Below are 27,904 nucleotides of genomic sequence, written 5' to 3'. Positions count from 1 at the left end.
TACCTAGGCTGCTCGGGAGCTTCGTTCGGATATGGCTCAGCCCGAACATATACATCACCCCCTCTGGCAACATCTTGTGGATGTCAAATTTCAGGCCAGCCAGCATATTAGTTGTGTGGAGGTAGTCTGGCTGGCTCTTGTATTTCTTCAGATCTGGTGGGGGTGGCAGTTGGACCTGCCACTTGGTAGGAAAGCCTCGCCGCTCGGGGAGTAGCATATAGAAAAAATAATCCTTCCAATGTTTATTGGAAGTTGGCATTTTATCGAAAAAGATCAGACCAGCCCGGGACTAGAAGAGGTTGGTGCCCAGCTCGGACTACTTGGGATAATAAAAGTAGTGAAATACCAAAGGGGTTAATGGAATTATGTGCATTCGGAATAACATGACCACGCCGCACAACAGGCGAAATGAGTTGGGGACGAGCTAGGCAAGAGGGACACGAAAGTAATTACAGACTTCGATTATGAAGGAGTTGATGGGAAATCGAAGACCGACCACCAATTGGTCTCGAAAGAAACAAATTATGCCGGTCGGCGGATCATTGGGTCGATCGGATGGGGAGGCCAAGATTAGTTCATGGTCAGAAGGAAGGTCAAAAGCATTTATAAGGCTCGCAGCGTCGCCCGAGTCGTACCGAGTGTAACAACCCAAATTTCCTTATTTCGAGTCCTAATAGTAATTAAAATATTTAGAAATGCCTTAGAAATATTCTAGAGATTTTTAGACATTTTTAGAGTATTTTTATGCAATTTTTGGAGTTTGTTTGATATTTTTACCAAAAGGAGGAAGTTTCAAAAAATAAATAGGTTCGGCCGAGGTTCCAACCCGCGACCTCCAACCCAACCCAAACCTTAAGCGGATCCGACTGACCAAGTGCCCAAGCGGGCGTTGCTGATTAAGAAAAGGGCAGAATTAATTTAAGCTAGAGTAGTTAACAAAAATATTAGGTATTAAAAGGGATAAGTTAAGAGAGGGTTTCATTATCTCCCATGCCCTAAACCTTCCCTTCGTGCACGACGGCGGCTTCTCTCAGGCGGAAAGCAAAGGGAAGCTAGGGTTGTCACCTCCGGCGGCCGGCGAGGGGCTAACTCCGGGAGTTCTTCATCAATTCGAGGTCCTCTTGTCGAAGGGAAGCCGTGAGCACGAAGAGGAGCCGGAAAACTTGAGCTGACCAAAACCCTAGAGCCCTTCTTCTCGGTTTGAATCCAAGAATCAATGTTAAGTAGCCACTCACCTGCGGTAAGGGTAATTGAGTTTTGATTTAGTATTTTCCTTTGGATTCTTGGATTATAGGAAGATGAGAAGGGGTTTTAATGGATTTGGCATATAGTTTAGGCTTCTCAATTATGATATTAAGCATCTCATAATTGGATTATGTGGAGTATTCTGTTCCTTTTTGGTTTTCTGTCGTGGTTCTGAACAGGGGAATGGATTGTGGTTTTGGGATGTTGTTTTTGAAGCATGCTCGGATCAATGTGGAGTTTTAAAGTCTTCGAATTTTGTTGCTCTATTAAGACATAAGCTGTGAATGAGTTCTACATAGGTTTGATTTTAAAAGTTCCAGTAAGTCTAACTTAGTTTGTGTTGTGAAAGAGGCACGAATAGTCTCCTTGGAACTGGTGGTGTAGATTTGTTTTGTACAATACAATGAGCAGAGCTAGCTTTTAATTCTGGGAGTATACTGTTGGATTCCGGTGGCTTGTCCAGACCCTTTTCATTGTCAATTTTGATTATGCGGTTAGATACCTTCTTGTCATACATCCTATAACCTGCAGTTTTGGGTTTATTAGTAGTGAAGATTAGAAATTCAGTGCAGTTTTTGTTAGTCATGGTATGCAGATTTATTTGTTTGTTTAAACTGAAATTTTAGAACTTCCCAAGCCCAGTAGTTTTTCTTGTTTAAGTATTCAATTTCATATTTTAGATTTCTTTTGCATATCAGTTATAGATCTTTTGTTGAGTTATTAGAGCATGAAATGGTGTAAATTGGAGCATACAGTTTAGTTTCATTGTGTAGCACCATAGTTTGATTTTCCCTTGCTGTAATGAGTAAGAACAACCCTATCCAGCCACTCAAATGAGTGTGTAGCAGAGTAGTTGGGTGCCCTATTAGTTTCTTTTGAGCTTATGGGTAGTTGAACTTAATGCAGAATTGTTAGGTTTGGAAATTTAACAAATTGTATACAGTAGCAATTTCTTTAGAGTTTCAAGTGCAGTTTCGTTAAACTTATAGTGCAGTTTTGTTTAGCACAGTATGCAGATTTCTGTTAGCTTAATATGCAGAATTTAGATTAGCATAGTATGCAGATTTATTTCTGTTTAAATTGCAGTTTTGGAACTTCTCAAGCACAACGGTTTTAGTTTGTTAAAGCATTCGAGTTCAGTTTTGTATGAAACAAGCTTCACATATGTTTAGAGTTAGCTAGATTGGTTCTTTTAATTCGAAGCATGCAGTATTGGTTTTATTTGTTTCCTGATTAGTTTATTGAGCATGATTAGCCTTGTTTCTTCCAGCATGTAGTTTTATTCTTGTATATCGTGAGTATGCAAATTTTGGTGCTTTGCTATTAGAATAACATGAGTATATTTTCTAGATTCCTTTACTATTAGAATAGCATGAGCATTTCAGTTCCAGATTTTGAGTTCCCTATCAGTATTTTGAGTTTAAGAAAAGTATAAGAAATATAAAGAATAGAAAGAAAAAGGCCAAGGCCTTAAGTAGATCCCAAAGTCAAGACTTTAGGGATTTTGGCACACAAGGTGCTTGTTAAAATGTCAAGGTATTTAAATAAGAAGTAATTAAGATATTTTACTTTTTAAAAAGGCTAGTACCCGACTTCCAAGGTTGTCGTTAAACAAATCCAGGTGACCAATTCCAAGGTCTTGGCCCTGGTAAGACCAAGGTCTTTACCCTCGTAGGACTGGTGACTAGCTACCACAGTCTCTATTAGGGAGCGTGCATTGGTACTAAGCCTGGGCCCAAGAGAAGCTTTATTATTATTTTGAAGTATTAAAGTATAAGTTTTTGAACAAGTAAAATAAACTTCACGTAAGTTTAAAATTCAGCAAGTTTAGTTTTCTTGTATGCTGGCGTGTTTGTTTAGATTTGCTTTACATGTTTAGCATTTCAGTATGCCTTGTTTCCTTTGCTGTTAGATGAGCATGAGTAGTATCTTCTTTTGAGCATTCAGTTTCTAGATTTCTTTCAGCTTACATGCATACTCGATTTTTGTGAGTTAGATAGCGCTTACTAAGCAATTTTGCTTATAGATTGCATTTCCTCTTACTACAGATAAAGGAAAGGAAAAGCTATAGCAAAGGAAGGCGACAAGGAGGTGTTCGATGATGTGTGATGCCAGGACTATGGGAGAGACTTGAGACATTATTAAGTTTCCGTGTTTTAGTGGATAAGAAACATTTGAGATTGTACTTTATATTCCATGTCATTTGAGATTGTATTTTATATTCCATGCCATTAGAGATTATTCTTGCTTTAGATTGCATGCTAAGATGAGTTCAATTTAGTAAGTAGGTACTTTTGTGTTTGCATTAAGATATAGTTTCATATGTTTTCTGCTATTATGAGTTATATGTGCATGTCAGTATTGTATTGTATTTTAGTCCTGCTGAACTGCATATACTCTGTCGAAATTTTAAGTTTTCTGGAAAAAAAATTTAAGTACAGTTTGTTAAACTAGTTAAGTAAGAGTGTATAGTAGTTATGTAACGGCCACATTTAGAGAGTAGTGAGAAGGTGATCGTTACACCGAGTCTCCATGGTATGGTACCAGAGATCGGGAGCGGGGTCGGACAGTTGAGAAGAGCTCGCCATCATCGGAAAACTGAAAAACAGAAAGCTCGACGGACGAAAGGAAGGAGACACGCAAAACACACGCTGGAACAGTGGCGTGAGGAGAAAAGGACGGCAAGAACGGGACGACGTGAAAGTTTAAAGGAGCTTACGAAAGGGAGGAGTTGCCAAGGGAGAAGAGCACAGAGACGCTGAAGCACTGGTCGCACGCACAAAATCGTCGGCAGCTATCGGAGAAGAAGACGCCAAGTGAGAAGAAGGAAGATGCGACATCTTTATAAAGGCTGGGCTTGGCCGATCGGAGCCGTCTGATCTAGGTCACGGGAATCGGAGCGCAGATCCAGCCGCTGAATTCAAGCCATCAAATGTCACATCTGCATCTCGCCTCAGACGTGCGGCGACTGCGGCGGCAACACGTGGCACGCTTTCACAGGGCGGCATTTACTAGACGGTATTATTAGACGTGGGCGCGTGCTCGGCCTTAATGGGGGGAATTTGTACAAATTCCGAGGAGATTCGGACTACGTCAGCATTGACCGCGCGGTTCGCACTCATCCAAAGACGCCGAAGGAAGCGCCAACCCTCAGAATGCCAAGCGACCTTGAATATCAGTCCTACGTAGACCGGTCGGGGTCCAACCAGCATACTGGCCGATCGGCTAACCCATCACCAGACCACCTTGTCCAGTCAATCGGACTTGCTGCTTCCTTAGACTAGACTTGAGGGGGAGGCATGTGATCCGGTGGCAAGGTCGGGCCCCGCCCCGCAGAGAGGTCAACGCCACGTGAAAGGTCAAAGTCAAGGCGGTCAACGCCTCGGACTAGCGTCCGATCAGGCGACCCCATCTGCCGATCGGACTAGGGAATGGCCGGTCTGACATTATTACAGCTCGGTCTCGCATTGAGCTTCCGACGCTCAAAACTATCACCAAAGCAGGCGCCGACCGGCAAGTCATTTGTCGAGCAACTGGGCATGTGCCGGGCAGACATCCGGATCGGCCACAGATCAGATCACAGCCATCAAAGCGCAAACCCGAACCAACAAACCTGGATAATGGAAGTAGCCGAACTATCGTCCCGCTCGGCCCAGACAGCAGAATTAGCCGAGCAACCTCCCTGCTCGGCCCGCTAGCATACAAAAGTTGCCTTCGTCGGAGATCTGACTTAAGCGTCCAAGGGTCATCGCCGGGGAACCACTCCCTGGCTCGGCATTGACACTTTTGTGCTTGCAGGCTAGTCTTGCCGGAGGTCCACACATGGTCAACAGAAACGCCACATCCCCAGCGTCCATCACCTCGACTCTCGGACAAAATCATTACCTTTTTTAAGAATTTTCTATTTTAAAAAATACACTAGGTTGATTTATAAATCATTAAAATTATTAAACAAAATTTTTAAAAAATAATACTATGAGCTAAATTCGTCAAAATCAAATACGTGAGACGTGCACATCCATCGTCTCATATTTTTTTTTATATTATTACTTTCATCATCAATTTGTTATAAATTTGAAAAAAAAATTAATTGATCACGAACCATAAATTTTTTTATATTATTATTTTATAAAAATAATTTTTTTATATTATTTTTTTTTTACAAATTTTACACTAAAAATGACAAATATGATAATAAAAAAATAATAACAAATTTATTATTTTCATCAATTTGTGACGAATATGATAATAAAAATATTATTCATCACTAATTTTATCTCCAAATTCATTGCCAAGTTGGCAACGCAAATTGTGGGATGAAAAGTTTTTGTCCCAAAGCTGTGTTTTTTTTATAATGATTTATTTTTTTTAAAAAAAATACTGCTTAAGTTCCATTAATATCAAAATTTGTTCAAAATAATTTTATTTTCAAAATATCTTTCTTCATGAATAATTGATTAATTTAAATGATAATTTAGAAAAAAAAATTTGATAGTATTTTTAAATATTTAGAAGTTGTTAGCTGGCATTTTAGAAGAAAAAAATATTATCTTTTTAAGAAATTTTTTAAAAAAAAAAAAATACTGTAAGTTGATTTATAAATCATTAAAATTATTAAACAAAATAAAAAAAAAATTAATAGTATGAGCTAACTTAGTCAAAATCAAATACGTGAGATGTGAGCATCAATCTTTGATTAAAATTTATTACTCAATAAACGAGATATAACTTGATTGGCTTTTATTGAAATTAGCATTAACTGACTGTTTGGTCTTAAATAATTAATCCGTAGCCATAACCAAATCCAGCCGGAGCCTGACCCGGCGCAGGAATCGCCTGCATTTCAATATTATTGCCACCCTGCGGCGGCGGCGCCGCCGCAGCAATGAATCCTCCACCAAGATATGCTCCACCGCCGACACTGCCAACATCGCCGGCCAACATTAGTCTCCTGATCTGCGACACGGGGGTCGTGGAACGAGAGAGGAGGAGGACGAGGAGGAGGAGTAGGGTGGGCCGACGAGGGTAGGAAGCGGTCAAGAACAGAGTCGACCGAGGGGTGGCCAAAGGAGGGTTTGCCGGCGGGGGAGAAGACGATGACGGCAAGGTGAGCCCCGCAGAGGAGAGCTCGTTGGCCCTCTTGAAGAGTCCGGCGCGGCGCTTGGAGAAGCACACTTGACGTGCCTCCTCGCTCTCGATCCGCTTAATCTCGATCTTTTGTCGGCCCATGCTCGTCTTCCTCTTCCTTATTGGCATCATCGTCTAATCTGAAAAGAAAAAATAAGAACGAAGCACCAACACAATTAAATTCGGAACTATATCAAAGATTAGTACTAATGATGAAAAAATACACATATATATATACACTAATGTTGAGAAGTATTAGTCCCGTTTCTATTACAAATCTCCTTACCAATCATATATACCAATCATATATACGTACATATTGATTGATTGCGGTAGAAATCAATTAAGGATGAAAATTACCAATAAAGTAATTATTTTTGATTGACACTAGCTAGATTTTCCATATTTCTTTTTCCATTTATAACAAAAATCAAATTCATATATTTTGTTTACATGTATGTACGAGATTTGATTCAATCTATTTTTATTTAAAATTTTAGTCCAATTTATTTATTCGAAAGTTTAATTTTTTAAAAAAATATATTAATTATTATAATTAAATCGGTTTGATTTTTATTATGAATTTTACAAATCAACTAAATTGTTTTTTAAATTAAATAATTAATAATAAAATTTTTAAAAATTTTATTTTTTTTAAATTGATTAAATGTTTATAAAAACTTTAATATTTTTTATTTTTTATTAAAAAAATTTATTATATTGATAACTATAATTTAAACCATTATGTTCTAGCACACACTAATAATCAAACTCAATGTCCATCATTATCCTAGACTAACGGAGCAATTGTTAGACCAAGGAATTTAATATTCGAATCTTAGCTGTAGCACATTTCAGGAGATTTTCCCTCTAGTGAGAAGCAGACCTAAGAATGCTTGTCGTTTGGATGAGGCTCCATTAGTATTTCCCAATTTACCTTAGTGATCGGTGAAAAACTTTTATGAGGCCGGATTGATCACGCCAAATTTAGTTAATTCGAAAAACTAGATACCTGGCGCCATCTAAAAAGTGTAATTGTCAAGGGATCTAAAATTTGAGCCTCAGCTACATCGCATTGTAGGAGATTTTTTTTCACGTGAGAAACAAGTCTAAGAAATCTGGCTGTTTGGATGAACTCTATGAGTACTTTTTGATTTTTTTTTTTTTTTACCCTAATGGTTGATGGTATTTTTAGAATTTGTCATTTCGAAGAGTGGATAATGTCAATTAATACAATGAATAAGGTGGGGCCCCTCGAGTCGAGTCAAAGTCTAGTAGGCCGGGTGACATGGTGATCAAAGTCAATGAGGGGTCAACCCTTGAATCCAGCGCAATCTATCGTCGCAACTAAGAGGTTATCCACTCAGACCATTGGCTCGGTCAGACGCCGAGTCCCTCAGTATTGATGAATAACTAAAGATGAGTTAGCACTCTCCAGAGCCAAGTCTTCTTCGCCACTCGAAGATTGCACGATTAACTAGCTAGGCCGAGTAATTCAGCAGATCGGAACTACGATCCGATCGGATAGATTGGACACCCAGTCTGATCGAACTCTTTGGCTAAATAGATAGGCCGAGTGAGGGACGAGTCCCTAACCACACTCTATAAATCCAATCGGATTACCCTTGTAAGAGATTGTCGATCGAGTTATAGGAGGGATTCAGTCAGCTTGCTAGGTAAGCATATTATGGGTCCTTCAACCCAACAACCTCATATTCCTTTTTGGTGTTTTGTGTCATAAATGATAGATAATATTTCATAGGAAAACTGTACACTAGAAGCTTTCACCTGGCCAAATGTTGAGATTACAGGTCCATTTTTGGAAAGGTGTCAGAGCATCTTTATGATCTATCGTTTTTTAGAAATGTTTTGAGATTCATACACAAACAAACAGTAACAATATTCTCTAGTCGTCGAATTGATGCATTCAGGCATCATCAATTCTGTAAGACTAGCACGGGTTATATTCCTTGGTGTTGGGGGATCGGTGGCCGGCTTGAAGGGGGTTGGATAGACGGCACCCCCAAATCGATCGCTTCTCCTACGATGTTATCTTGCGCAGTGGAATACAAACAAAACAAACAAGCTAAAGGCTAAAACTAAGAAAGGAAATGCAAACCGCTAATACGTTCGTTTAACGTTGTTCGGAGATTAGGGCTCCTACTCCACGGCGTGTCCTTGAGGTGGACGATCCCGATCCATCGGTGGATTAGCCCTCGGCAAACTTCGGATATCTCAAGTAGCTCCTTGTGGGTGGAGAAACCTCACCACAACACTCACAAATACTTGAGAACAAGTAGACTACTAATTAGGGTTTACTACTGTTGGTGCGGTTAGCACTAACGATTTAACCCAAGTTTTGATGAATGACAAATCAAGTTAAGTTAATCTGTTGTTGTCTAACACTCTGATCGAGTGTGCAGGAGAAGCCCAGACAGGTCGACGGACTGACCGGATGTCTGGCACGAAGCCCAGCTAGGTCGACGGGCTGACCGGATAGCTGGCGAGAAGTCCAAGCGGGTCGACGGGCTGACCGGACGCTTGGCGAGAAGTCCAGCTAGGTCGATGGGCTGACCGGATAGCTGGCGAGAAATCCAGATGGGTCGAAGGGTTGACCGGACATCTGGCAGGTGAGTAAAGGTAAGTCACTGGAAGGGAGTGACTGTGAGGACGCGTTCTCGGGAAGGGAACATTAGGCATCGATCCGGCTTAGATCCATTTCGGATATCTAAGTCGAGATCGTGACTAGATTTCGGTCTCGGAAAGACGGAATCTAAGTCATACTTTTTCATGTCAAACTCATGAACTGTGCTAACACTTTGTTTTGCAGGAAATTTATTATACTTGCCTCGGACTAACCTTGTCTTGCAGGAGAAGGACCTGTTCTGGAGAAAGGTTGTCCGGGCGCCCGGGAGGCAAGTTTTATCCCGATTGCGCGTCACCACGTGGAGCTCATTGGTTGGACCTGCCACGTCTCACCAGGGCACCTGGAAGGGATCCAGGGCGCCCTGAGCTTCATATAAAAGAAGGGGCAAGGGTAGAGCTTCGATATGAACTTAGAATCCAAGATCTGCTGCTCTGTGCTCTTGTGACGCCACGAAAAGCTCTCCGACTCAGTGCTGATTTTGTTTTAATTCTATTGTCGGTATTTTCTTTATCTGTCAATTCTTGTACTTAACTCTGTAATATTCGAATTGATAGTGATTGCCCAACGAAAGTACTTACGGAGTACGGGCCTTCGAGTAGGAGTCGTCACAGGCTCCGAACGAAGTAAAAACACCGTGTTCATTTGTCTAAGTTTTTATTCCGCTGCACTTAACTCTTATTAACGTTGTTTTTCGAATCGATATTCACCCCCCCCTCTATCTACGTTTCACGATCCAACAACTACCACTAATTTCGTCAACTATAACCAAGCTCCCAAGCTTTGGTTATATAGGTCGCGGGTTGAAAACTCCGCCTACAAGTTGACTGCCAAAACATGCAGTCGATTGCCCTCTGTGGAAATTCAACCGTTACATCCCAACGGCTCGATACTAGTAGACTGCTAAAACTTATAGTCGACTGATGCAGTCGACTGCCAAAACATGCAGTCAACTGATCCACACTGACCGAACGAACAAAACCATTCTGTTCGCACCCAGTTGACTGCACCAGTTAACTGCTAAAACATGCAGTTGACTGCTACAGTAGCGCTACAGTACTGCTACAGTAACACTACAGTAAAACCCTAAAACTAGGATTTTACTCCGAGTACAATCTCTTGTGCACTCGTACCCTCACCCTTATGACTCACTTGATGCTTCTTTGCAGCCTTGACCTCTTGCCTTCAAGCCTACTTTCTTTGGCTCTCGTCCTTCGGATGCATTCAAGCCCACGGCTCGTCCTAATGTCATCCTTCGCGTATGCCTCGAAGTCACTTCCCTCGGCCCTTATCCTTGTTGTCTTGTCCACGGTCCCTCGGATACTCCATCCTTCACCAGACCCGAAGCCATCTACCTGAGTCACATGTGTATCCTGTAAACCTGCACAACTCAAATACACATATCAAATACAAGGATAAACCTAACTTAAACCCTTTTCCCAAATACTAAAACATATGGTCGCACGGACCATTGGGATTGCTCCAACACTTGGTTCGCCAAACAACTGTTTTCTCACTGGATGGAGACATTGGGATGTCGATAGTTTAAATGTGGATGTTAGTTATGGTAACTAATTCATTAGAGTGACTCGTTGTAAAATTTCATATAAAATAAGAGCCTTACTTTGATATCATATACAAATTAAGAAGAGGAAACATTTAGTCATATTATTGAATAAAAAAAGAAGGTTAGAAATATAAAGTATAAAGTCTTATATAACTAAATTAAAAAACCCTACACTCTAAATAGACAAAGCAAAAGATTATATATATATATATAATTTAACAAATGCCAATATATTTTTTTTTTGTCTTTGTTATTTTCTCCTTTTAGCATTTTATATTGTTTATTATCAAAATTATTTTCAATTTGGGCTCTTGATATGTATGAACGAACAAGCATATATGCATTAATTATTAGTAATGTTTCAATTTATATTTTACATTGATATTTATGTTGGGTGAATTGAGTTTTGTACTTTTATTTCTTATATGGTTTACTATCCTTTGTTCTAATAGACGATTAAAATTTGGGGCATAATAATTTTATTGGTATCTAATCTTAGAATACAATTTTGATTTATGAGGTTTATGTTTCATTTTGATTTATAATTTTTTGAACTTTAGACATCAAGAAAATATTGACAATTCTAAGCATGAAAAATAGTAAACATGAAAATTATAAACACGATAACATGTCAGTAGTTACTTTTAGTATTAAATCTTAAATAGTAAATTTGAGAGTTATATTTTTATTAATGGAGAATATTAAATATGAATAAATAAATCAATATATAACAATAATGATGATAAAATTTGATAGGTTGGAATTTGATTTAATTTAGTATCAAAAGAAAAGAAGACTAATAATATTAAGATTGCCATAAATAGATAAATAAATATATATAAGTATATAAAATTTTAAAATATCCTTGAATATTTTTTTAAAAAATACTGATTAAGTTCCATTGATATCAAAAATTTGTTTAAAATTATTTTATTATCAAAATAGCTTTCTTCATGAATAATTGATTAATTTAAATGATAATTTAGAAAAAAAAATGATAGTATTTTTAAATATTTAGACAGTAGTTAATTGACATTTTAGAAGAAAAATATATTACCTGATCCGGTGACAAGGTCGGGCCCCGCCCCGTAGAGAGGTCAACATCACGTGGAAGGTCAAAGTCAAGGCGGTCAACGCCCCGGGCTAACGTCCGATCGGACTAGGGAATGGCCGATCCCATGTTATTATAGCTCGATCTTGCATCGAGCTTCCGACGCTCAAAACTATCACTAAAGCAGGCGTCGACCGATAAGTCATTTGCCGAGCAGCTGGGAATGTGTCGGGCGAACATTCGGATTGACCACAAATCAAATCACAGCCATCAAAGTAAAACATGACTCAACAAACCTAGACAATGGAAGTAGTCTAACGGTCGTCCCGCTCGGCCTAGACAGCAGAATTAGCCGAGCGGCCTCCTCGCTCGACCCGCTAGCATTCAAAAGTTGGCCAAGCAGCCCATCCGTTCGGCCCACTAGCAGACAGAGGAAGGATCAACTGGTATCCTACTCGAGACGTGTCGCAGATAGACAGCATGGTCGGCGGCATTATCAGGCAGAGAATCGTATAACGGAAGCTTACACTGTCTTATCAGGATATGCTTGAGTTGTTGAGGTATGGTGGCAGGTACACTTCTCTGACACATCCTATCAGGGAAAGCTTGGAGATGTGTGCATGCCTCGGGGAGCATGCACATGCACCCCTGAAAGCCCTATATATAGGACCCCAAGCTTCGACGAAGGTATGCATATTCTACTGTAGCTACAGTTTCGCTACCACCTTTGTTTCTTTGCTTGCTTATTGCCTTCGCTGGAGATCTGACTTGAGCGTCGGAGGGCCATCGTCGGGGAACCACTCTCTGGCTCGGCACTAACGCTTTTGTGCTTGCAAGCTAGTCTCGCTGGAGGTCCACGCACGGTCAACAGTGTTAGAATCTTAGATGGCTAGAGGGGGGGTGAATAGCCCCTTAAAAAAAACTTGTACAAAGATGTCTACAAAAAACTTGTTAGCACAGCAAAAATAGGAAACTAAAACGAAAGGAAACAAACACATTAACACACAGATTTACGAGGTTCGGGGATAACTTGCCCCTACTCCTCGGCGTGTCCGTAAGGTGGACGACTCCTTGATCTTCGGTAGATCGCACCCCGGTAAAATTCCGGCTAGAGATCCTCCTTCTCGGTGGAGTAACCTCTCCACAAAGTCTCAAGAAAAATATATGTTAAAGCACGAGACTTACAGAGCTCGGTGGCAAAGAAGAATGAACGAATGCTTACAACCACGCGAGGATCAGTGGAAACAGGAACTCACAGATCGCAGTTTCTCACCCGAGAGCTCAAGAACAAAGCACACCTCAACGATCAACAGTTTCTATCACTTTCTCTTACTTGCTTGTTCTTCTTTTCTCTCGTTGTTTACTGCTTCTTAAACCCCTGTTCTCCGCTATCACGGATCGTGGTGAATCTGCACAAAATCATCGCTGCAGCCAATCCTCTTCCTGGTCCTCTGAACTCACACCAATGAAATCACAACCTTCACTGGTGTCTTCTGAGCTTGAATCAATCACCAAGAGTCAAGCGGATCGCAACAAGATCTCACCAGTAGCCGTTGTTGCCTCAAATGCACCATGCGCCGCGAATCACAGCAGAAAGTTCATTTGTCGTATTCCTCTTATGAACTCAATTTGAAATTATGCTTGGAATGGTACCTATAATCCTGCAAACTCAAAAGCTAACAGCACAGAGAGTTATATCACATAAATAAGGCAAAACAAATGCAGTGGAGGAATTGCAGAAACAACGAACAAAACAGCTTGTGTGTGGATCGGTCACCGGACCGATCCATGGACCGATCAGGACATATCCTGATCGGTCCACAGATTAGCTGATCGGTCGTGGAGACCGATCAGGCCGCAGCTAGATCGGTCTCCATGACCGATCCTTCCCTCTTTTCTTCGCAATAGCATCTTCTGATCGGTCTACAGACCGATCAGATTACACTCAGTGTGCTACTGAGTGTTTCGATCGGTCTCCGGACATCGATCGATTGCACTTAGTGTGCTCTACCGGTGTTTCTGATCGGTCTGCTGCACCGATCAGATTATAGTGTGCTTTAGAGTGTTTCCTGATCGGTCACCGACCGATCCATGGAAACTCAGTTTCTGACTTCCGGATGGTCCGCCGATCCACGTTATTATATCTGGATCGGTCGGCGGACCGATCCAATATACCATGGAATCTCCACCTAATCCGTCCGACCTAATCCCGAGCCCTCTCGGACCTAGTCCAGAGAGCTACCGAGCCTTCTCCGACTTCATCAGTCCGGAGAACAAGCTACCGAGCCCTCTCGACCTAGTCCGGGAGGCAGCTCGAGCCCTCTCCGACTTCCGAGGTCAGAGAATGAGCTGAGCCCTCTCGACCTAGTCCGGAGAACGAGGCACTGAGCCCTCTCCGACTGTCCGGTCCAGAGAACGAGCACCGAGCCCTCTCGACCTAGTCCGGAGGCAGCTACAAGCCCTCTCGACTTCGTCCGGTCCAGGAACGAGCTACAGAGCCCTCTCGACCTAGTCCGGAGAACGAGCTATCAAGCCCTCTCCGACTTCGCTCGGTCCGAGCGAGCTACAGGCCCTCTCGACCAGTCAGGACAGCTACCAAGCCCTCTCCACTTGAGGTCCGGCCCAGAACGAGCCACCAGGCCCCTCTACCTAGTCCGGAGAACGAGCTACCGAGCCCTCTCCGACTTCGCGTGCCAAGTTTCCAACTTGGACTTTTCCCTTCCACTCGATCAACCTTGATCATTAATTAAAACGAGTTTAATTAACATCTGATACAAACTTAAATCCGTGTCAACATCAAAACAATAGCCAGGTCAGACTGTATCAACAATCTCCCCCTTTTTGTTGTTTGACAACACGATTTATGTTTAGATCAGAAATGTTCTTATTTTCATAATTTTAGGGGAATCAAAATCCTCCCCCTAAGATGAGTATACCATGATGTAAGGAAGTCAATAACGAGAATCAAGATCCTCCCCCTAAGATGAATATACCATGATGTAAGGAAGTCAATAACGAGAATCAAGATCCTCCCCGTTATCTTCTCCCCTAAAATCAAACCTTCATACATCTCTAAACTTAGATATCTCTCCCCTTTTGTCAAACACCGAAAAGGTGCGAATGAGATGATAAGACTCAAAAGACTCCCCCTTAACCCATACTGTCTTTCTTAATGCACCTAGAGTTCCCTCGAAGTGTATTATATGACAGTAAGAGATAAAATACAATCAAGTCATGGCATAGAAACAACATATGAATATGAACTGAAGCATAAGGAAAAGCAAGAAATAGACAAATAAATAGTAAAAATATACGAGTAGCATAAGTATCCAGGTCAGACAAAGATATCCAACAAGTAGCATCCAAAATACAGACAGGCAAAGTGACACACAGAATGTATCAATCAATATCCTCAACATGAGGAAACTCATCATCATCCGTGGGAGGCTCGTAACCCTGAGGCGGCATGCTGGAGCTCGAAGGTGGATGGCCCGAGTAATGCTGTGGAGGTGGGTAGTTGGCCATCCAGCCCAGAAGCAGCTGCTGCGTCACCAGCTGCTGACTGCGTAGATCATCGTAGCGCTGGACGATCCGAACGCGCAGTCCATGGAGCTCAGCAGCCAGCAGCTCTTCAATCGATCAAAGCGACTCTCCAGCTCGGCGATCTGCCAGTGCAGATCAGGATCGACCTCTCCATCGTCAGCAGCAACAGGAGCAACCTGTCGTGGAGGTCCCCGTGGTAACTCACCTAGAGCTCTCCCATCCTTCCACCGAACATCCCCATTTTGTCCTATGATTCCAGACTTGGAAAATGCCCGCTTCCCAAGCCGGCAATCCTGTCTGACCATCTTCACTATCCTACCCTTAGACACATCTATCTGAAGGGTCTTGAGCCAATCGGTAATTATATGCCCATAAGGCATATAAACGGTGGAGCTGCTAGGCTGAAAATAGGAGATGATCGAAGAATAGATGCTGGACATAATGTCAAAGTTGAGACGCCGACGGAAACCATAAAGCATAAGACAATGATATGGTCGGATCTCAGATAATGGTTTAGATGTGATAGGTAGAAGGCAGTTCGTGACAATCTTAAAAAGAATGTAGTCTTGAGGAGATAATCTCAAGGCTGCAAAAGTAGGGAAGTCAACATCTAGCTCATCTAGTCCATCCGGTCTAGGGTGTCCAAAGAAATACTCATAGATGGAATCAGGTGAGACATCAAGTGGAGGAGGTAATGACTCTGGTAAATCAGGATAGATGGGAAAAAGATCTCCTGAACACATCCGACAACCTAGATACCCAAAGAATTCTCTGATGGAGAAATCAATAGTTCTTTTAGTGACTCGGGATTTATAAACACCATCACCGTTCTGATGAAGATTGTTATAGAATTCAGAGATTAGATCATGGTTGATGTCCCTTTCTAGGTAGACTACCGAGTCAAGTTTATAATAGGCTAGGGTTTCGGATACAGAGGGACAAAATTCATCCATGTACTTTCAATCCACAGATCGACATGGAAGCAGTTTGAATGTCCTCTGTTGAAATGCTTGCTCAAACTGGCGGTTCGGGAATCTTGACGAAGAGGAAGGTTGAGGTCGGGAGGGTGCCTGGGACTTGGATTTCTTAGGTGACTTAGATTTAGAGGTCCCTTCACCCACTACTTTCTTTCTAAGGTTTAACAAAGTGGTAAAATGGGGCAATGAGTGAGCACCGGAGCCACCAGCACAACAAAAACATATATGGTTAGAAATAAAACCGAACTGCCAACGTTCTAGAGAGGTAGAGAGTTACCTTGGTGCCATTGAACTTTTGGCTAGAGTTTCGGAGAGCTAGAGCTTCAGCTAGGGTTCGGCTAGAGGTCCGCGTGCAACGAGAAGAGAAGGAGTGATGTGAGGGAAGGAGTCGGCTAGGGTTCCGCGTGAAAGAAGAAAAGAAGAGATCGGGAAGTTTTAATGGTTTACTGATGGGTATACAGTTGATGAAATGATCAGACGGCTGTCCGATCAGGAGAAATCCTGACCGATCAAGGAACGTCCTGATCGGTCAGGGAATGTCCTGATCGGTCGTGGAGACCAATCAGGGAGCTTCCTGATCGGTCCCCGGACCGATCAGAGGTGGATCAGTGTGCCAAGCCTCCTGATCGGTCGTGGAGACCGATCAGGGAACCTCCTGATCGGTCCCGGACCGATCGAAGTCGATCAGTGATACGTGCCAGCGGTCGATCTGCAGACCGATTAAATATCGAAGAACTCTCCTGATCGGTCATAGAGACCGATCAGATATCATCCTGATCGGTCCCTGGACCGATCAGTGTCTGATAATCAGTGACTTCAGTCTCTGAAATTCGTATAGACAGCTCTGAAACTTGGTTCAACAACTTCTAAGTTCAGAACCTAGGATCTGAAGAGCCCACAGATTATATTCAGTGATACCAATGAATATTTCCTAATGATGAGCTCTAATGATTTTGAATTATCAAGGGCTCGAAAGTTTCAGACACTTCATAACCAATGTTATGTGTTGAATCTCAAAGGTTCAAAAGAGAAGTTTGTTTTATTTGTTTGCTGAAACTATGATTTATAGTGAACCAAGATAATAAATCTGACTCAGGCTATCGGTTCACGATATATCCTTCCTATGATTAGTTACAAGTTTGTCAAAATATGTCAAATTTCTTCACCAACTTGTCCTATTTTCAATCAAAATCAGGAAGGTATCAATCAAGGGTATCAATCAACACATCAACCAGGTTAGATGATTTCTAGACACCGATCCAACCAAGATTCCTTGGTTGGAATATATGAGTAAGATCTAGGAGCCAAATATACATGAATTATGTAATGGCCTTCCCCATACTCAATTTATGTCTCCTCAACCTAATTATTCAAGGGATGCATGATACATTTTGAATAATTTGGTTGATCCTAGCATCTCACCCCATTTCTAGCAACCAAAAATATTTTGTTAAACCTTATAGTTTGTGTGAGATGTTCCCAAGTTGCCCAAATTAATTTCCCAATTTCTCTTGTCATCTGTAGTTGTCCTTATTGATCATGATGTCGTCAAAATGACTTATTGAGCCAAACACATTCCCAATTCTCTCCTTAAATGACTAAATTCATTTTCAGGAAGAGGTTTGGTAAAAATATCGGCTAGGTTTGACTTTGACTCAACATATGTGAGTGCAATATCTCCCCTAGCTACGTGATCTCTAATGAAGTGATGACGCACTTCAATGTGTTTGGTCCTAGAATGATGGACTGGATTTTTCGTTAGGTTTATTGTGCTAATGTTGTCACACAACACTTGCACTCCTTTATACGAAAGTCCATAATCTTCTAGAGTGTGAATCATCCACAACAATTGTGATACACTCTCTCCCATGGCAATGTATTCAGCCTCAGTCGTGGAGAGAGCAACACAATGTTGCTTCCGACTTGACCAACTAATCAACGATGAACCTAAAAATTGACAACCCCCACTAGTGCTTTTCCGATCCAATTTGCATCCAGCATAATCGGAATCGGTATAGCCTATCAAATCAAAAGACTCCGTACGAGGGTACCACAGTCCTACTCTAATCGTGCCCTTGAGATATCTTAGAATTCTCTTAACTGCAGTTAAATGAGATTCTTTGGCACAAACTTGATATCTAGCGCACATGCCCACAGCAAAAAGTATGTCCGGTCGACTAGCTGTGAGATATAGAAGACTATCGATCATGCTTCTATATTGCGTTAGATCAACTGGTTTCCCACTCTCATCATTGTCAAGACGAGTGTTTGTCGCCATTGGAGTGGATACTTCCTTAGAGTCACTCATGTTGAATTTTTTGAGCATCTCTTGAGTGTATTTCGTCTGATGGACATAAATTCCATCTCGAGTTTGTTTGATTTCAAGTCCAAGGAAAAATGTCAATTCTCCTACTAGACTCATCTCAAACTCACTTTCCATGTGAGTGATAAATTCATTCAAATAGCCCTTGTTATTTGAACCACAAATGATGTCATCGACATACACTTGGGCTACAAAAATGTTTTCACCATCTCTACGCAGAAATAGTGTTGGGTCTATTTGGCCTCTTACAAAACCCTTTTCTAGTAAATATGTTGACAACCTTTCGTACCAAGCTCGTGGTGCTTGTTTAAGCCCATAAAGTGCTTTCTTGAGTTTGTACACGTGGTTTGGAGCTTCGGTATTCACAAACCCCGGTGGTTGTTCAACATAGACTTCTTCTTTAATAAAGCCATTTAAGAAGGCAGATTTAACATCCATTTGATAGAGCTTGAAACCTCTATGTGCAGCAAAAGCTAGCATCAAACGAATGGACTCTAATCGGGCTACAGGAGCATAAGTCTCATCATAATCGAGACCTTCGACTTGACTATAGCCCTTGGCTACAAGTCTTGCCTTGTTTCTTACAACTTCTCCCTTTTGATTTAACTTATTTTTGAAGACCCATTTAGTTCCAATAATGGTGGTCTTCTTAGGTCTAGGAACTAAGTCCCACACTTGGCTCCTTTCAAATTGACCTAACTCATCTTGCATAGCTATGATCCAATCAGGATCGTGCAATGCCTCATCAACTAATTTTGGTTCAATCTCTGAAATCAATGCGACTTCATTAGACTCATTTCTAAAGAATGACCTAGTCCTAACCCCTTGTTGGATGTCTCCCACAATTTGGTCTTGGGGATGACTAGTGGCTATCCTAGATTGTCTTGGTGTTGGTGGTACCACATGAATGGTCTCACTAGGCACAGGCAAGGACTCAATATCAGGCAAAGGATCAGATTGAGTTCTTTGTTGCCTTTGCTCATCAACATCAGAGTCAACTTCGACTTGTTCTTCATTTTGATCATTCAAACTTAGATTTCTAAGTTCAAATTGAATTTCTCCTACATCCCTTGATTGATCATTTAAGTTAGGGATTTCTTCAAAAGCTACATCAGAGGACTCTTCAATCAATTTAGTCCTATTGTTGTAGACTCGATAGGCTTTGCTGGTGAGCGAGTACCCGACCAGTATCCCTTCATCAGCTTTGGCCGAAAATTTTCCAAGATGGTCCTTGGTGTTCAAAATAAACACCTTACAACCAAACACCATAAGATGTTTAATTGTAGGGGGTTTTCCAAACCAAAGTTCATGGGGAGTCTTTCCTAAAAACCTATGTATCGAGATTCCTATATTCAGAGCTTCAGCCCATAAGTAACTCGGTAGTGAGTACTCATTGAGCATACTTCGTGCAGCCTCTTGTAAGACTCGGTTCTTTCTCTCCACAACCCCATTTTGCTGTGGGGTCCTTGGAGTAGAGAACTCATGCCTATATCCCTTTTCTTGACAGAATTCTAAAAACCTATGATTTTGAAATTCACCACCATGATCACTTCTAATGGTTTTAATTGTTGTTGATTTTTCATTTTCAGTTCTTCTACAAAAGGAAATAAAAATATCTATGGTTTGATCCTTAGTTTTCAAAAAGAAGGTCCATGTAAACCTAGTAAAGTCATCAATAATCACTAAACAGTATCTACTTCCATTTAATGAAATAACACTACTGCAATCAAACAAATCCATATGTAATAAGTCTAGGGCAGTAGTGGTACTACGCTTTTACCTTTATGAGGCGCTTTAGTTTGCTTACCCTTCTGACATGCATCACACAATTTGGTCTTTTGGTACTTGATGCTTGGTAAGCCTCGCACTAAACCTTTGTTGACCAGCTTCCGGATATTCTTCATGTTTACATGAGCCAACCTCCTATGCCAAAGCCACGATTCTTCTTCTTTTGACATGAAACACTTAGCAAGAGCATTAGTAGCACTTTTAAAAGAAACTTGATAAATGTTATCTACTCTTGTGCCTACTAGTACTGTGTCAAGTGTGTCAATGTGTTTGACCAGACATTGACTTGAATGAAACTCAATTGTGTAACCCGTATCACACAATTGACTGACACTTAGGAGATTAAAAGTCATCTCCTTGACTAGAAGGACATTCTTGATTTGGAGGCATTCGGATATATGAATGTCTCCAACTCCTATAACCTTAAGACTACCATTATTACCAAAAGACACATTACCTCTATTTTTATTTTGAATGGTAGAAAATAGTGACTTGTCCCCGGTCATGTGCTTGAAGCATCCACTATCAACAAACCAAGTTGATAGACGCTCCCCCTTTACCAATGCCTACAAGACACGAAAGATAGATGTTTTAGGTACCCAAATCTTGGGACCTAATGCATCTACAATGAAGGACTTAGGCACCCATGCCTTTGTTACCTTCTTCCTAGTCTCATGAACCCTAGAAACATGCGATCTATGAAATTGGGTTCTTGACACTAAAGAAATAAAGCTAGACTCCTTAGGTTGGTATCCTAATCCAGCCTTGTTGTAGACCGCCCTTTGGGCATTTAGAATCATGTCTAGGGTCTTAGAGCTAGTTGAGAATTTCTCAAGCATTTTCTTGAGTTTCTCAACCTCACCCTTCAAGGCCTTGTTCTCATCTTCAAGAAGCTCTAGATGTAGGTCATCAACCTCATCTTCCCTAAGAGCTCTCAGGTTCTCTACTTCTTCTTTTAATGATTTATTTTCTGTTTTTGATTTCTTAAGCAAGGTAGACAAATGTGTAATAGTCTTATAACATTTTTCTAAGTGAGAAGAGGTTACCTCTTCATCATCCGAAGATGATGAAGCCGCGGTTGAAGTGCTTGAGTCATCACTCTCGGACTCGGACTCCTCCCTTGCCATAAGTGCCAATTGCCGAGTACTCTTCTCCTTCTTCTCTTCCTCCTCCGATGAGCTTGTGGAAGATTCATCCCAAGTGGCCTTGAGAGCTTTCTTCTTCTTGGCTCTCTCCTCCTTCTTTTTGGCCCATTCCTCCTTCTTAAGTTTTGGACACTCACTCCGGTAGTGGCCTTTCTTGCTACACTCATAGCAAGTAACGTTAGACTTATCAATATTTTGATCTACAGTCTTACCTTTGTATCTCCTGCTTCTTCTCATGATCCTCCTCACAAAATTTGCCATCTCGCTTGATGATGATCCACCTTCATCATCGGACTCGGAGGAGGATGAGGATGAGGATGAAAAAATCTCTTTCTCCTTCTTCTTTCCTTTCTTTCTTCTCCCATCTTTGCTCTTTTCTCCTGCAAACAAAGCTATACCTTTCTCCTTTTGACCTTTGTTAGCAAGTTCATGAAGTTCCATTTCACAAAAGAATTCATCTAACTTTACAATGGAAAGATCCTTGGAAACCTTGTAGGCATCTACCATAGATGACCACAAGGCATTCCTTGGAAAGGATTTAAGAGCGTACTTTACTAGATCGCGATTCTCCACGCGTTTATCCACGGAATGTAGACCATTGATGATTTCCTTGAACCTCCCATGTAGTTCACTTACCGTTTCATTTTCCTTCATAGTGAGATTTTGTAGTTGATTCAAGAATAGGTCCCTCTTGGCTATCCGAGAATCATGAGTTCCTTCTTGGAGCTCGATAAGCTTGTTCCATAAATATTTTGCACTCGAGAATGGACCTACCTTGACGAGTTGGTCCTTGGCAATCCCACATTGTAAGGTGACTACTGCCTTGGCATCGGCTTGCCCTTTACGAGTTTGTTCAGTAGACCACCTTGATGAATCGAGTTCCTTATCTTCTTCATCCTTCGGTGGTGTGAATCCTTCCTTGACCGAGAACCACATGGAGATATCAGTCTTGAGGTAATACTCCATGCGGCTCTTACAGTACTGGAAATCTGCCCCATCAAAGAAGGGTGGTCTGTTTGTGCTGAATCCTTCCTTCATGGCCATCTTCTTGCTCCTTTGGATGTTAGTCCAGATGAAGAGCACCAGGCTCTAATACCACTTGTTAGGATCTTAGATGGCTAGAGGGGGGTGAATAGCCCCTTAAAAAAAACTTGTACAAAGATGTCTACAAAAAACTTGTTAACACAGCGGAAATAGGAAACTAAAACGAAAGGAAACAAACACACTAACACACAGATTTATGAGGTTCGGGGATAACTTGCCCCTACTCCTCGGCGTGTCCGTAAGGTGGACGACTCATTGATCTTCGGTAGATCGCACCCCGGTAAAATTCCGGCTAGAGATCCTCCTTCTCGGTGGAGTAACCTCTCCACAAAGTCTCAAGAAAAATATATGTTAAAGCACGAGACTTACAGAGCTCGGTTGCAAAGAAGAATGAACGAATGATTACAACCACGCGAGGATCAGTGGAAATAGGAACTCACAGATCGCAGTTTCTCACCCGAGAGCTCAAGAACAAAGCACACCTCAACGATCAACAGTTTCTATCACTTTCTCTTACTTGCTTGTTCTTCTTTTCTCTCGTTGTTTACTGCTTCTTAAACCCCTGTTCTCCGCTGTCACGGGTCGTGGTGAATCTGCACAAAATCATCGCTGCAGCCAATCCTCTTCCTGGTCCTCTAAACTCACACCAATGAAATCACAGCCTTCACTGGTGTCTTCTGAGCTCGAATCAATCACCAAGAGTCAAGCGGATCGCAGCAAGATCTCACCAGTAGCCGTTGTTGCCTCAAATGCACCATGCGCCGCGAATCACAGCAGAAAGTTCATTTGTCGTATTCCTCTTATGAACTCAATTTGAAATTATGCTTGGAATGGTACCTGTAATCCTGCAAACTCAAAAGCTAACAGCACAGAGGGTTATATCACATAAATAAGGCAAAACAAATGCAGTGGAGGAATTGCAGAAACAACGAACAAAAGCGACTTGTGTGTGGATCTCATCGGACGATCCATGGACCGATCGGACATATCACGATCGGTCCAGATTGACGGCCGTGGAGACCGATCAGCCTAGATCGGTCTCCATGACCGATCCTTCCTTCTTTCTTCGCAATCTTCCGATCGGTCTATAGACCGATCACTCGATGTGCTCGAGTGTTTCGATCGGTCTCGGCCGATCGATTCACACTAGTGTGCTCAGTGTTTCTGATCGGTCTGCATCGATCAGATTACTAGTGTGCTCGAGTGTTTCGATCGGTCACCGCGATCCATGGAAACTTCGCTTTGGATCGAGCCGATCCACCGCCTTATGTATCATCGGTCGGCCCGATCCAATGTACCATGGAATCATTCGACCTAATCCGGTCCGCTACCGAGCCCTCTCCGACCTAGTTCGGAGAACGAGCTACCGAGCCTTCTCCGACTTCATCAGGTCCAGAGACCGAGCCCTCTCTGACCTAGTCCGGAGAACGAGCTATCGAGCCCTCTCCGACTTCATCAGGTCCAGAGAACGAGCTACCGAGCCCTCTCGACCTAGTCAGGAGGAGCTACCGAGCCCTCTCCGGTCCGGAGAACGAGCTGAGCCCTCTCGGACCTAGTCCGGAGAACGAGCTACCAAGCCCTCTCGACTCGTCCGTCCAGAGCGAGCTACACGAGCCCTCTCGACCCAGGAGGCAGCTATCAAGCCCTCTCCGACTTCGTCCGGTCCAGAGAACGAGCTACCGAGCCCTCTCTGACCTAGTCCGGAGAACGAGCTACCAAGCCCTCTCCGACTTTGTCCGGTCCAGAGAACGAGCTACCGAGCCCTCTCTACCTAGTCCGGAGAACGAGCTACCGAGCCCTCTCCGACTTCACGTGCCAAGTTTCCAACTTGGACTTTTCCCTTCCACTCGATCAACCTTGATCATTAATTAAAACGAGTTTAATTAACATCTGATACAAACTTAAATCAGTGTCAACATCAAAACAACAGCCAGGTCAGACTGTATCAACAAACAGGAGCGCCACATCCCCATCGTCCATCACCTCGACTCTCGGATAGGATCAAATTTGGCGTCGTCTGTAGGAAGGTACCTGCATCCGAGCCAAGAGGATGGAAGAAGCTGGACGATTACCCACGGTGACGCTCACTCAAGAGGAGCTCGACGCACTCATCCAGGCACGAGCGGCAAAAATAGTCGAGCAGCAGCAGAAAGCGCTAGCCGATCGACTTACCCAGCAAGCGACATCAGCTTCAGGGGGTCGAGCAACGCACGAAGACCGACCGGAGCAACTCTCTATCTGGGGGTAGAATAAAATGTCGACCGACACTCATGAAGAAGCCCCACCCGCGGCGATTCCATTCCACCAGACATTGTTTCAAACGCCCTCTGAGATTGCTCAAGCCCATCAAGGAAGGGACTCTTCTTCAGATGAAGCACCCGTGCAGGATGCAAGGAATGGCAAGGCATCCCAAGCTGATTCGTCACCCGAGCGGATCAACAGTCAATTCTCCGAAGCAATCCTACAAGATCTATTGCCAAGGCACTACGCTCCTTTGGCGATTGGAGAATATAACGGGTTGACCAACCTGAACGACCATCTTGGCAAGTTCGACAACACTACTACCCTCCATCAGTACACAGAGGGAGTCAAGTGCCGAGTCTTCCTCACCACGCTCTTTGACTCGGCACAACGATGGTTCATAAGGCTGCCGGACGGGTCCATCCAAAGCTTCAAGAACTTCCGGATGGCCTTCTTGCACCACTTTGCAAGCAGCAGACGATACCAAAAGACGAGTGTAACTTGTTCTCTATGAAGCAAGGCCCCAAAGAGTCCCTTCGAGCGTACATCCAACGCTTCAATCAGGTGGTCATGGACATCCCATTGGTCTCGTCTGATACCATGATGAATGCGTTCACCCAAGGGCTTGTGGACAGAGATTTCTTCTAATCTCTCATCCGAAAGCCACCTCGGGACTACGACCACATGCTAAAGAAGGCCAATGAATACATAAACGTAGAAGAGGCCCAAGTGGTGAGGAGGAAGGAAACACTGTCTGAACCATCGGCGCCGATCGAATGGAGGCCACCAATCAGCCATCAGCCACCATGATGACCCTGAGCCGAAGGGGCGCGGCTACACCAGGAAGCAAGGCCTTATGCAGTTCAACACGTACCGCCGAGCGTCCAAAACCGAAAGGAAATGTATGGACCCCTATATTCTGTTACTTCCACCAGTCAATAACTCACAACACCCGTGATTATCGCGGATTCAATTCGGTTGCCCAACCGACGCCCAAAAGTTATCGCCACCGGTCTCCCTCTCTTGACCGACGACACGGGCACCATGACGTCGAACGGTGAGAGGAAGTAAGGAGATCATTGCAGCAGCCCCATCGAAGAAGCACCGAGCTCGACCGAGCCGCACGTGAGCAAAGCAGACCATCCGCTCGGGAGGAGGAGAATAGGAGCAACGTGGCGCAAGACGAGATCAGCATTATAGCTGGTGGACCGACCAGCATAGACTCCAACCGGGCCAGAAAATCATACTCACGACAGCTGGAGATCCACGTCGTTGGCTACAGCAGGGAGAATGCGAGCGGGCTTGAGATCAGCTTCAGCCCCAGAGATCTCGAAGAAGTCGAAGTGTCGCACGATGACGCCCTCATTATCTGAGCGGTAATTACAAACTATACCATTCACCGTGTATTTGTTAACACAGGCAGCTTGGTCAATATCATCTTCAAAAAGGCGTTTGATCAACTCCAAATCGATCGGAGCGAGCTGCTGCCAATGACAACCCCACTGTACGAGTTCACCGACAATGAGGTCGAGTTGATTGGCAAAATCAAGCTGGCCATATCACTTGGGGAGGAGTTGCTCCGAAGGACGAGGGCCATGAACTTCATCATGGTAGACGCCGCCTCAGCCTATAATGTCACTTTAGGCAGACCGACCCTCAATGAATTTAGAGTGATCATCTTAACCTTCTGCCAGAAAATCAAGTTCCCGGTAGAAGATCGGGTAGGAGAGGTAAAGGGTGATCAGTTGGCTGCTCGGCGATGCTACGTCGAGATGGTCAAGACAGAGGCCATGTCTGCCTGGAAGACTCCCCGGCTAGAGGTTAGCACCATAACTGAAAAACCTCCTATTTTGATTTACGAAGAGAAGGAAGAGGTGCAGATCCACCCAAGCCGAGCGAAAGCTACTACCTTCATAGTTGCCGATCTAAAGGCCGAACAGAAAGCCGAGCTAATCGAATGTCTTCGGCGGAACCACGATGTCTTCGCATGGTCGACACACGAGATCCCTAGGATCTCTCCTAAAGTTGCGCAACACGAACTCCATGTCCGACCAGACGCTCGGTCGGTGAAGCAGAGGAAGAGGGACTTCAGTGTCGAACAGAATGTAATCATCTGAGCAGAGATAAAAAAGGTCCTAGAGGCTGGCCACATCCGGGAAGTTCAATTCCCGAGCTGACTTGCAAATGTGGTGCTGGTCTCTAAGCTTGGGAATAAGTGGAGAGTCTGCATCGACTTCAGGGACCTCAATAAGGCATGCCCGAAGGACTTTTATCCTCTGCCCCGGATCGATCAAATGGTAGATTCAATTGCCGGATGCGAGTTGATATGCATGCTAGACGCTTACCAAGGGTATCACCAAGTGCCGCTCACCTGGGAAGACCAGGAGTAGGTCAGCTTCATCACGGCTGATGGAACTTACTGCTACAATGTCATGTCGTTTGGATTAAGAACGTTGACGCTACCTATCAGAGATTGATGAACAAAGTCTTCCAGTGGTAGATCGGCCGCAACATGGAGGTATACGTTGATGACATTCTGATCAAATCCCTCCGACCTGTTGATCTCTGTGCCGATATCAAGGAGACGTGCCAGACGCTGAGGATATATGGGATCAAGTTAAATCCGAACAAGTGTTTGTTCGGCGTGAGGAGCGAACATTTCCTGGGCTACATAGTTTCCGAGCGGGGCATTGAAGCAAACCCGAACAAAGTGAAGGCACTGCAAGATATGCCGCCTCCTCGAAATCTGAAGGAAGCCCAGCGTCTCACCGGGCGGATAACTGTCCTATCGCGGTTCATTTCCAAGTCGTCTGACCGGAGCCTACCATTTTTCAAGATATTGCACCTAGCCACCAAGTTTCAATGGGACGGGGCGTGCGACCGGACATTCGAAGATCTTAAATAGTATCTCAACTCGCTACCCGTACTCGCTAAGCCTGTTGCCGACGAGCCGCTTCATATTTATTTATCCTCAACCGAGCATGCGGTCGGTTCGACATTAGTTAGGCAGAATGGTGATGAGTAACCCATGTACTTTCTGAGCCATATATTAAAGGATGCAGAGTCTCGCTATACCGGTCTGGAGAAATTGGCCTATGTGCTGGTGCTCGCCGCTCGAAGGCTCCGTCCATACTTCCTCGTGCACACAATCATTGTGATGACCAATAGCCCTTTGGGAAGAGTCTTTCTTAACCCAAAGGTATCCTACC

General features: G+C 43.1%; 1 protein-coding gene across 1 annotated transcript; it reads right to left on the bottom strand.

Annotated features, from left to right (window-relative positions):
- Positions 1 to 6,018: 6,018 nt before the first annotated feature.
- LOC122050452 lies at positions 6,019 to 6,504 on the bottom strand. Its single transcript, XM_042611354.1, has one exon. The coding sequence runs from the start codon at positions 6,502 to 6,504 to the stop codon at positions 6,019 to 6,021; it is 486 nt and encodes a 161-aa protein (XP_042467288.1).
- Positions 6,505 to 27,904: the final 21,400 nt, after the last annotated feature.

The sequence above is a fragment of the Zingiber officinale genome, chromosome 3A, assembly GCF_018446385.1.
Source record: "Zingiber officinale cultivar Zhangliang chromosome 3A, Zo_v1.1, whole genome shotgun sequence".
NCBI classification, from domain to species: domain Eukaryota; kingdom Viridiplantae; phylum Streptophyta; class Magnoliopsida; order Zingiberales; family Zingiberaceae; genus Zingiber; species Zingiber officinale.
The sequence above is the reverse complement of the archived record's forward strand: the minus strand, read 5'-3'. Positions and strand labels throughout refer to the sequence as shown.

What these genes read in the sequence shown, in the direction of transcription:
- LOC122050452 (XM_042611354.1), bottom strand. Translation starts at nt 6,504, where the DNA reads ATGATGCCAATAAGGAAGAGGAAGACGAGCATGGGCCGACAAAAGATC.